This window comes from Plectrocnemia conspersa, unplaced genomic scaffold (assembly GCF_051122295.1).
Source record: "Plectrocnemia conspersa isolate PC_06_02 unplaced genomic scaffold, ASM5112229v1 ptg000002l, whole genome shotgun sequence".
NCBI classification, from domain to species: Eukaryota; Metazoa; Arthropoda; class Insecta; order Trichoptera; family Polycentropodidae; genus Plectrocnemia; species Plectrocnemia conspersa.
In genome coordinates, this window is record NW_028277166.1 from 21,768,097 (window position 1) to 21,780,832 (window position 12,736).

The following is a 12,736-nucleotide window of genomic DNA, read 5'->3' on the forward strand; positions in this document are numbered from 1 at the left end:
TTTAAACTTAACCGATTTTACGTTGGAAAATGTGAAAAGTTGTGCAATACCAAGAGTACTGTTGCAACCGAACTAACTTACCACTTGGACAAAAGCAGCACGTGACCCCAAGAGTTTTAGCACTAACATCTCGGTTCATCTGACAAGTACGTGGTGGGTCAAGTCCTAGATGTGTCACACAAGATTTATTTAAATAAAATTAAACTTACCTAGGCTACCTGCTGCTGTCTATATATGTAAAATGGTAACGTTTTTTGCATTCAAAAAACACGACAAGTAAATACCACTGTCGTGGGTGACTAAGAATTTTCGCGTTCGAGTGACTCTTGGCAATTGGAATAGCTCTCGAACTTATCGCAGTTCTCTTTACAATTCACAGCGTAAGGGTGAACAATTTTAGAGTATTTTTTGTTTATGTGTAATTTTTATCACAATTATTTAGCTAATACAATCATTGACTATGACTTATATCACAGATGATTAATATATTTTAAATATTATTATATGTTTTAAAATACTATTTATTATGTATGTGGTTAATTTTTGACTAAACTAAAACCAGGATGACTTTTATATGGCTATATGTATCAATATCCTTTGTATTGACACGATAGCTGAAAAGTTATCACGCGTTTAAAATGTGCGAATTTAAATGTGTGACTATCGGCTTAAATGGCATGTGGCGCACAAAGCCAATTTCGATTGTGGATTTTTTCTAACAATAGTCGTATTCCATTGGTTTTCCCGATTGGGAAAAATAACGAAAAATACACATATACGCTTTATAAAAAATTGCACAATTAAAAAGTATATTTAGATATATTGTATATAATAAATCTCTCAAAATGCAGATAGATATGAATTAAATTTACTTGTGTTTCGACTTTATAATGAAAATATATACATACATATCTGATTCTTAACCGTTAAGATAGTTTTAATAATAAATAAAAATAATAAAAATTAAACTTGCAAGATATATTAAATCAGTATAAAATGGCTGAATAAACACGAGTCTAGCAAAATTTGTAGCTTTGTTACAAAGGTCTCTAAGGGACAAAGATGTTAAAATATTTCTTGGCAGTTGACTGGAAATGGTAAAGAGAGAAAAACATATACGATAGTTTACAGAGCTGGGGCGAATTTAAAACTTAAAGTTTTATAATCAAGGAGTGATGTTAAAATATATGTATAAATAAATATATTAATACATGAGTTGTATTATATTTTTACGTAATCATTCATATAATAAACTCTTATAAGAAAAATATCAAACAGAAAAAAACAATAATTTAATAACTCATTTTTATAATTGAAAATTTGAATACTGCTGCCGGGGCTCGAACCCGCAACCTCAGAGTTACTAGTCTAAGACGTTACAGACTACGCTATTTCGTCCTTATATAAATAGTTTACTCTCAGCTTTACCGTAATAATAGTGGTTAAAAGGTTTTAAAATAAGTTATATATTTATTGCACATATGACTTTTATACAACTACCTAAAAAAAAAATTAAAATCTTTTATTTAAAAATTTTTGGAACAAAAATCATAATAAAAGTTGTTTTAATTAAGAAGAAATCAACTTACCACATAATAAATATAGTTTTTAAACATTGGCAAGGACTATGTAAAAATAATAATTTAAAGTTCAATAGCTTGATAAAGTATAAAATCCATTACGTCCGCTCGCATCTCCTCAGGCTCCCAACTGTTAACTCGCCCTCGAGCTTTTAACTTTTTTTTTATTGCCCCAATTTTTATTTTATATGCGTCTCGGGCACAACTTTTGCAAAACCAATTAACGACCGAGCGATCCGGCGCGAATACGCCCTTAACCATGAAACGACCAATCGCCGCTGCAATTACCCCACGATACGCGCTAAACTTATTACGAGAAGCGGAGCTTTAAGCTCCCGCGATATGTTTATGCAGCTCACGCACAAATCCCATACGATACTTGAGTGCCATCAAATACACTTTGCCTCCCTTGCTAACACCTTGCGACAACTGGCTATGTGCTGATAAGATGATTGGTTTATATGTAAAATCACATGCCTATTTCAGATAAATTACTTTTTTCCTTACAAAGTCACGTTTTTCAGATTTTCAATTTTGTCATTATTTTTTATTTTTAAAAATAAAAAGTAACTAGATTATTAATACAATTTTACCATTTTTATTTATATAGTATATTTATTAAAAGCTCTACATTCTGTGAGGTCATTTCATAATCTATGCACCATTTCTGCCAATTCATATATTATTTTTATGCATATGTTACATTATTACCAGTGAAAACATACTTTTACTTGGATTTCAGTGAAATTATATTGCAATACATTTTCACCAATAATATATATTTTTGATACCTATGCTAGTAAAGTCATTTTAGAGGCGTAAAACATGTAAAAAAGTTGTGGTCTTTAACTAACAGTTATGAACGCCACTCAATAAATCCTGTAAAAAGTCATGCTTTGTTAAGATTTAGAGTCATGGCTTTCAATTGATAAGAGTGACTCATACCATTGATCAATCGTATATTTTTAATCGAAAATTAAAGAAACTACCTGTACAACATAAATAATTTTACGAATTTCTGACAAATGGCTCGCATAAAACAAATAGACTAAGACCATAAAATATAAACTGCCTCGTATTGTGTAAACTACTTAAACGGCACACGGTGAAAGACAGAAGAGGTTTTATTGTCCGTTTTACGATGTACCGACTTTTTGGCTCAGGTGAAATTGAAGTCAAAGATTACTTTAACGCAAAGCCGGCGATGAAAGTTTAAACGAGAGTGTATCGCAAGGATGAAATTATTAAAATACGAAGCTTCCTCTCACTTAGTATATTTTTTATTTCATATTCCATTATGAATGAAAGAGCAGGACTTAAACTATTGGAATAATAATTCTATATTTAAAACAACGTATTTATTTTATAAATATTGATTACTTAGATAAAATCTTTATAAACATTATCCTAGTGTGCTATTTATTTTCTACATTAAGTTGCATTTACATTTTTATATTTATATGGACTAGTTGTCGGTATCTCACTGTAGTAAGGTACCAAAACTAGCGACTGTGCGATTAGCGGATCCTCAACTTTTTGGGCTTAAAAAAATATTTTTTATTCGTTTTGATATTTTATTCTGTTTTTTTTAAATATTATGAAAATCACACGGGCGCGTTCGAGAAATATGCGGTTGCACATTTATGCCCGTAACCGCGTTACTGCGTGAATTTGCGCAGTACATAAATAATTAGTTTTTTTAATATTAGTTATTAAAGTTACATCACTAAATTCACAATACTTAAAATTTTTAATTTATTTAAGAAATAGATTTACAACTTAGCTTAATATACATAAAAATAATCCGGTTTGTAAACAAGCAAAACAAAGCTTGAAAACCGTTTAAAACTAAAACGACAAATCAGGTTTGTTACGTATATGTAATAATAGGCTTCGTTTGTATGTAAACAGATACTATAATCCACAGCGTATATATAGTATGACGGAAGCGAAAACGATGACGTATTATAAAGATTTTATATAATAGGAGCAAATTTAAAAAATTAATATTCTAAAATTTTAATTTGAGTTTGCTTATTTTTTGTTAAAAATTGATATACCGTTAAACAAATAATGCCTTCATTATTAACATGTTTACGTAAAAATAATGCAGCTATTATGTAAAAAAATTCCATTATAATAAATATTTATCTCATTAGTGTCTACGGTCGTTTAAAATAATTGCTATCGTTTAAAATGTAGATAAAAAATCTAATATAATCTGAGAATGTAAATAAAAATTTCTCTCTAAGATTTAAATCTGTATTTTATATCACTTAAGTAATAAAATAAAATCTCGTTAAAAACAACGCAGACTGCAAAAGCGTAAATAATCTCGCACGCGTGACGTTGAGACCCCATAAAATAACTTAAAGTACACGTACTACTTAAATATATTATGCGATATATAATAACATCAAAAACTTCTAATGATGTAGATTGAACGCGTATAATTCATCTAAGCAGCGTGTTTCTATGTATGGTATAAATTTATTTTTCGCTTATTACCGCTATTCGGATTTATGCCACCACGTAATAATATATAATATTCTACACCTGGCAACTCTCAAATAAAAATAAATAGCGTCGTGCATAGACGGCGTAGTAATTTTGCAGGTTCTCGCCGATAATGAAATTCTTGCGAAATTTATGGTGGATAATAATCATGAGCTGCCAATAACAACCATCGACGCTAAAAGTTCAACGCCGCAGGCGCTGAAAGTTTTGAGGTTCCGCAAAATTTGCGTTTTTTCGAATATTTTACATTTTTTAAATATTCAAATAACCACACACGATATTTTCTGTTTCTATGGAATTTATGTATCATTTTGAAATATTAAATATAAAGCAATGATAATTTTTTCACACTATTATAATATAAGAACGATTGACTTACATCATTAACATTATAACTGCTTGCAGCTTGTGATGGGTTGTTTTGATGCTAACATTTTTTTTATTAAAATATATTTCATTTCATCTTGATAATATAATTTTCTGGTTTTGAGACCAGAGTATAATTTTACAGCCAAATAGCCGCTAAAAATTGTAACAGTTTATTTCTAATATGTACAATTCACCACATTAAAAAATATTGACGTTTCACGAATGTAGCTAAGTTGGAGAGTAATCGCTGTCGTGTTGAGTTGAATTATTATCGGCTGTTATGTCAGAGGAGTAACTGAAATTGTGATGATGTGTTCTCGTGTTACTCTCTTAACGATCCGCTGATGTTTATCGTGTCGATACAATCTCCTGATATCTCTTTCTCTGGCGAATCACAGATGAAGATGTTTGCGAGCCAATTGCATCGCTTCATGAAGACAGCGTACGTTAAAAAAATGGTTCAAAAACAATAATAATGTGCGCAGGATAGAATGTACTGTCTATAGCGCGTCCTTTCCAAACTAAGAGTAGTTTTTTCGGTGATACTTATGGGACAATAACGTCTCGGGGCAGATGCAGTATTTCATTGTGAACTCTTTTCTCATTTTCGCGATAATAATATACAATAAAACTCTTAGTAAATCAAAATGAAAGCTGATTAAATTTATAAACTACAATAGAGCATAAAAGACTTGTTCATTACATCTCATTAATAGTGACTTCTTGTTTGCGTTTACGACTGGCATTTCATTATTTTGCTTCACATTTATTATGAATTATGAGAGTAAACATAAAGCTATACAATATCATACCTTTTATTTTCCAGTTACAACTCAAGGTGAGTCGCTGATATACATACATGTATATCGTTGTTAAACTATAGTTTAGGTAAAATTCACGTCAAAATTACTGCCGAACTTTAACGTTATTCAACGTGGTTTTTAATCAACTAACTTGTAAAATCGCCAACCGTTCGAATTGTTTTCATTTCTTGAACCAAGTTAAACATAAAGTAACCCGATTAAATGTTGAAATTCCCACTTAATTAGAGGGTTTTTGTTTGACGCGAAAACCTCCGCCGACATTGAAGAACAATACGTATGTACATATTATATTATACATAAAACACAGAGTAGAATAAGCATTGTTTGGAGATGCCTGACACAAAAAGCGAAGAATCTTACCCACTGAATTAATTGGTCGCATCTGCGAGCAACTGAGAAAAATGTAATTGAAAGACGAGGACTAGGTCTGAGAGTAGTAGCAAAGCAAAAAAGACGTCACAAACTAAGCTCTGAATAATTTATGCTCGTTACTCTAGTAGCGGTTTTCTTTTTGTGTAAACGGTTTTCGCATTTACAACGTTGTAGAATTTAACAGGGCGGCATTGTCTTGGGTCGTGTACAAATTAGAACTCATTGGTACGGAGCTAAATCGGGCGCAAATCAAATTACCTTCCATTAGTCACAGTAAACATTATTAATATTATAGTATTCGTATATTAATGTAATATTTTATACAAGTAAACACACGTAGCAATACAACTAAGAAGAGAAAAATAAAAACTAGAGAAGAAAATCGTTTACTTCCTTTCAATTTATCGTACATTTTAAATTGCTTGTTGTGGCTAAAATATGTTTATATTTTTCTTAAATGGTTGTAAATTAAATATTTTATATATATTACAAAACAACAATCAACTCATTTAGTAACTAACTCACTGTTACTATTTTTACCTAAGCTTTTAATTATACAAAATATTCACTATTTTCCAAAGTGAAGTTATTATATGACATATTGCGCCTTCTAAAAACCTAAATTTAGCAAGGGCATTGGAAATCTAAATAGTTTAATAATAACTGTGTAGAGACAAATAAAATATTTCGAAATTATTTTCTTTGCTATTAAATTGCCTATTGATGTTACTACCAATGTGCTCAACTTTTTAGAAAATAACGTTACAACAACAATATACGACTTAAATGATTTATCTTAAATATTTTTATATTTTATAGTTAATAAATACGATAAACTAAATTTAGTTTTAAATAATTTTCATTATTTTATTTTTGCAAAATAAATTCGTTGTATTTTGCATATCTTGTTAAATGCTTATTCAATTGATGACGATTAAAAATGTTTTTTTATAGTAAAGACATAATAGCATCGCTTAAATAAACATAATGCTATGTTATTTAATTTGATAATAAAATAAGTTACATTCAATACTGCTTTAAAAGCACGACATTCCAAGTCAACTAGTTTTTTTTTCTGGCTTAGGCAATGACACGAATGATATAAATAAAACAATATATTGCAAACATATGACACTAAAGACGCTAAAAATTATAACTGCGTAACGTTACAGCGATATTTGAAACAGTGAGAATAAACTATTTAATTCGATGATTGTATGTTTTTTTATAGCAAATATTTAAAAAAAATAGATTTGCCCTACTAGCCGTGGTTGATCTTAAGCACTCTTGCAGTTAAAAGTATGCTGTATTCAGTATACGCTACGTCAAGTCATATTCGCCTAATCTGTAAAATATCTGGAAAACGTGTCAACGTCACACTTGGCGATGCAAAAAGGTTACTTCCATTGTGACACCAGGTATTTTTATAGAGAGAGAGTAAATACGATTTTGCGCGAATACTCTAAAATACTTTCAATTCAATAACATTTAATATAAGTTCCCAGTATCCACTCACTCAATCACACGTGACGTCATCAGTAAAAGGGATAACATAATAAATAATTTTAAAAACACGCTGAAATGATTCAATAACATTTTTATCTCATTTTTTTTGTATTTCATATCCTATACAATTATATTATTTTATTAGATAAACGGTTAAAGCTGCTTTTGCGATGTAAATTAATAAAATATATAGGAAAAATACAATACAATTCGATTTGTTTACCCGCTGTTCACTCCGCACCCGATTTTATTTACCGTTCTCGTTTAAATCAACATTAAAACCAACAGTAGGACTTTATTGTTCATATAATGAAAGGCAATAAAGAGTGTAATATACAAATACATTTTTTGCGACCAAAATTGTCATCGCGCGGTGGCGCTGTTGCTGTGGCAATGAGTCGTTTTAATTTAAATAAACTTCTGCGAGTAATAAAAGTGGATTTATGGACACGACGGCGATAATTTTAACGTGTGTCGCGTCCCTCTGTTGATATTAATAATAAATTGTGCGGACAAAAGTGCCGTAATTTACGTTTCGGCGCCGCTGAAAATAAAGGCGGACAATGCAAAGAGAGCAGCACTCTGTTGGGACCATTTGTTACGGGGAAAAGCGCGTGCAATGCCCGTGACCGCATTTTCCGTCTTTGGAAAGTGCGCAAAGGAAACAGACAATTCGTATTTAGGTCGTGACGGGAATGTTTGAAATTCGGCCTATTTCATTTTGTCCGAAAGAGTGTGTATTGCATTATTGAATGGGTGTGAAAATTCCTGAAACTATATTATTTATCTTTGACGCATTCCTCATCATTGAGAGTCGTAGTCGAATTGATATAATTTGTACCCACAGGTAGCAATTTGTCTACAGTATTTGCGAACCTTTTTGCTTATAACTCAATGCATATTTAAAAATTTTAATATGTTTTTTTAGTCTCACTAATCGTATAAATCTTCTTAGTGATGAAGAACTGCTTAATCTGAGTATTTTAGATTAAATTCTCCCTGATCTCTGTTAACTTATTTTATCTGCATCTAAAGATCGAATTGAAAATCTATTTTTGAAGACAATATTCATGCGTTTTTATTTTTAAAATATCCGCAAGAAGAGTTGGTTTTACTTATGCTTATTTAATGTAAATTATTAGGGATTTATTATTATTGTATTTTTAATTGCGATAGTCCGACCGAACTAGTTTTATACCTGCAGACTTGCATAATGCATAAATTACAATATTTTTAAGTAGCATTTTTTTACTGGTATTTTATTAAAAGCAAATATTTTTTTACTAGATAAGCAATACTCGATACAGCGTAATATTTTAGCTGGTTTTTAGTAAATATTTTTTTTATTTTGCATAGAGAGAAACTTATTGTTTCTTCTAATAACTCTAAAAACCTCGTGAAAAATCGACTTTTTATGACAACTTTTTATAACATTGTATCAAGTCTCTTTAAACATATAACATGTTGGTGGATAATGCAGTGGTATTATAAAAAGTTTAGATTTTTATCATCTTGCTGGTATATAGAAATAAAACTTTTATTGCAATCGATCACACATGAAGCATCGTCTGTCGTAATCACTATTTTGCTATTTTAATGTTATTAAAAACTGTAAATATATCTTCGCCTCTCGTTTTTTAGTACGTATGTTACTTTAAAGTGTAAATATTTTATTGAAATGTTTCACTAAGTAATGAGCACTCGATCCCGTGTAAAATTATCGTTAGCTATTTTTTTATAATCGATACAGTTGGTTGATACAATATAAAATAAAAATACATTTTTCCCTTTTTTCGTGTTAGTAATATTTTATTGTTGAACTCATGACTAAGTCTAAACATATTTTTTTTAATACTTTTTATAATTACTTGTTAAAAATTTAATTAAATAATAATTAGAGAGGGCTATCAACCCTTTCACCGTGTATTTATATAATCAACGTTCACGCCCGGCGCTGTTTTAAAATAATTAAAACTTAAGTTTTTTGTGTTAAAACACATTGTTTTACTAAAAATATGTCAATTTATTTTTTAAGTATTTTTTTATATTCATGAAAGTTAGAATAGTTGTTGAACATTCATCGTATCTAATATATTTACGAAATGTAGACAAACATTGCTACCACCTCTCTAAAGTGAACACGTGTTGTAAAATACATTTCTAGCTTTTCATACTTTAACTCAAGCTAAAATTATATACTAGATGTGTTTTAGATCCTTGCTTTTAATGGTATGTTACTGTTGCAGTCTCTAGACCGCTATTCAATGAAAAAACGCTTCTTTAACAAAAGTTAAAATCCTAATAAACAATCAATAAATTAGATCAAATTTTACACTTGCTTGCTAGGTGTGGAGTATCAATAGTAATATTTTTTTTATAAATTACAAGTCATTCAAAATTAAGCTATAAACATATATTAAAATACGCTTTTTATAATAATCATAACTTTTAAATGCATACAATAAAAAAAAACATTGCCTTTGTCAAAAAAAAATACTATAAAAATATTTCGCGTAACCACACTAGCTTACTAATCTCATGTATTGGAGATTGTTTTAAAATAATAACAAGAAATTATTCCTTTAAACTGAGGCACAGGTTTTGGTTTTGGATTTTTGCTTAATATATTTAAATTAGCGCTTATTTCTTACCACCTAAACTGTAAAAATATTTTCTAAAAAAATAATTATATCTGTAGATGTATAATTATTATTTGTCCAATTGAAACGATAGCTTGGTACAGTACGTTTTTTTCTTATCTGTGCTTACAATTTTTGTTCAGGTTTATAATACATTTATTTATAAGTAGTGGCTAGTTATTATCTATTTGGCGAATTTCTGGTTTTAATATTATTAAAAAATTCGATTATTTTCAATATTTAACTATAATGCCCACGTACTTATTGAGACACAATCTTTAAATATATTTTGTACAATATTATTCTTAATAATACTGGCAATTTTATCAAATAGCAATTTTCGTAAAAATAATATTAAACGGCTTAAGGTTTTTATATTTTATAAATTTCACATTTAAAATTGAATGTTAACCAAATATCAACACATATATAATACATAATAACTATAATCGATAAATAGAACAAATTTATTTTGCTCCCCAAATCATATTAAATTACTTATTTTCTAATGCAACCTTTAGAAAGCACATATAATACAACTTTTGTTAAAAAAGTAAAAATATAAAGCAACGATAATATTCAAACATATTTTTTAAATTAATATATTTATTGATTCATTGCTTTATTTCCATGGATACCGTTAACCATAATGGATTTACTTGGACTGGAAACAAGATTATTGATTTTACGACGTAAAGGTTTCGCATTTACTATTTACATTATTATTATTGTAACTGGTACATATATAACAACTCCATACGCATTTTAAAATTGTTAATCTTGGGTTAAATATCAAAATATTTTTTTATGTATATGTATATATGGTAAAATAACTTGATAGTTTTTATGTCTTATAATGTGACTAATTTTGCTTTAAATTGTTTGTTAGTTTATTTTTTAAGAAAAACTGTTTCTTTTTAAATACAATAAATTCACATGTTAAGATATTTGATATCATTGTTTATCGATTAAAAAAAATATTAAATAATAAATAAATAAGACTTATACACAATATTTATACATTAAAAAAATAGTATTAAAAATTTTTAACTTAAATGCATTGTTGTTCTTATGATTATTTAATGAGATTATTTTTAGATAAACTTAGTGTGAAGCTCAGGGATATTTAATTAATCTTGATTCAAATATTTAACGACTGTAAGATTTTAATTAAAAGTAAAGATTTAAACAGTGCAGTTGTTATCTACAAGCCGTATAAATATATAAATATAACAATACATTTTTATGGTGACAAAATATTTTATTTACACTGTGCGCGACTGTGCAATTGTCCAGGTTTTGATAAAGAAATCGTTTTTATGTGTGGTATTTTACTCACCCTTGTAATAAATTTATTTCCGCAGTAGTAATCGGTGTTATACATATTTTTCTTCTCATAAATGTTTTATATTTATCTCAATCAGTATAAATAATAGATAAAAAGTATATGCTTTTTATCATTGTTTAATTTTTTATATATTTATTTAAAATTATAAATTAACAAATACAGTATTATTTTTGTAACAAATATTGAATTTATTAATATGTAAAATACCAGCATTATTTTTTCTCTGTGTTGTTATATTTCAAAAATATTATTGGTTTTATTTCTAAAAATTTTCAACAAACTTTATTGTTTATTACTATTACTTTTCAGTAAAATAATATCGTTTATTATCATAACTTCTTAGTTTAAATATTAATTATGATTTCTAAAGAAGTAATAAATTTTACCTATAGTTCTAGGAACATATTTTATATTATTATAATATTAAGTTCTCGAACTAAAGAAACTTTATAATAATATATTTGTACTTGTTTATAAATATTAAACAGCCCTTATTTTTCTTCCTACAGAATCGATTATGTGCAGAAATTTATAGTTTCATTTAATCATTAACTAATACAATTGATGAAAAATAAACTATGTATACTCGTTTCCGTAAGATTTAATTATAAATTCTTTAGAACAACATTTTATCTTTAGAAATACAAACTATTTGTTATTTAGGGTAAACTTTTTCGAAAATCACCTTCAATTGCGTCCTCACTTTTATTCGCTTCTACAAGAGTCTAATTCGTATTTCAAACACGCTTAACCCTTTAATGACCGCTTTACGACGTGACAAAACGCGTTGCTTCGATTTACGGTAATTTCGTTCTACGACAAGAATTGCACGTAAGTAAGTCCCAGGATCAAAAGAAAGGATTGAAGCGAAAGAGAAAAAAACGATCCGGATTTACACACCGTAGGGTCGGGTCGAAGGGTCCGATTAAATAAACGCATTAAGTTTAACACGATGCGTGATATAAATTTTCGTGTCTAGATAAGACTCTCAGGTGATCCGAGTAGTCCGTACATATAATGCTTCCTTTTTTACGATGCGAGACCCTTTATTCGTCTATTTTTACGACAGGCGCTGTTAAATTGTGACGCGATTTGGAAATCTGCCTACATATGTATTATACATGTAATTTGCTTTATATCGCAGGTATAAACTTTCAATGCGAGTACCGATTTAACCGTGTTTTTGTTGCTCTTTTTCAGTTCAATGGCACGTGGGGTCTTCCGCCATTTGTGTGCGATTTCTACATAGCCATGGATGTTATATGCTCGACGTCGAGCATATTCAATTTGGTTGCCATATCCATAGATAGGTGAGTGAATATTTTTTAAATACAAAACTTCATTTCACAAGACAAAATCTCAATATTTTTAAGAACGATAGTAACGAAGTACATTAATCAATATTTAAAAATTACTCTTATAGTACGCAAATTCACAAAGTCAAACATATGCTTGGATCAATCGGATATGTATTAAACGAGCACGTTAAAAAAATATACAGTAATAATTGCAGGTTTTCTTACCCTAAAGGGTGTGATTTCGCAGCCAAAAAGATGCCGTTAAAAGCTGGTATTTTATTTA

The 12,736-nt window shown here is 28.8% G+C and overlaps 1 protein-coding gene across 1 annotated transcript in view; it reads left to right on the forward strand.

Moving 5' to 3' along the window:
• Dop2R (dopamine D2-like receptor) overlaps positions 1-12,736 on the forward strand; it is a 398,237-nt gene that overhangs the window by 346,261 nt on the left and 39,240 nt on the right. Inside the window, exon 3 of the mRNA XM_088205250.1 lies at positions 12,356-12,465. Within this exon, the coding sequence (XP_088061376.1) occupies positions 12,356-12,465 (110 nt within the window). The remainder of the gene's footprint in view (positions 1-12,355; positions 12,466-12,736) is intronic.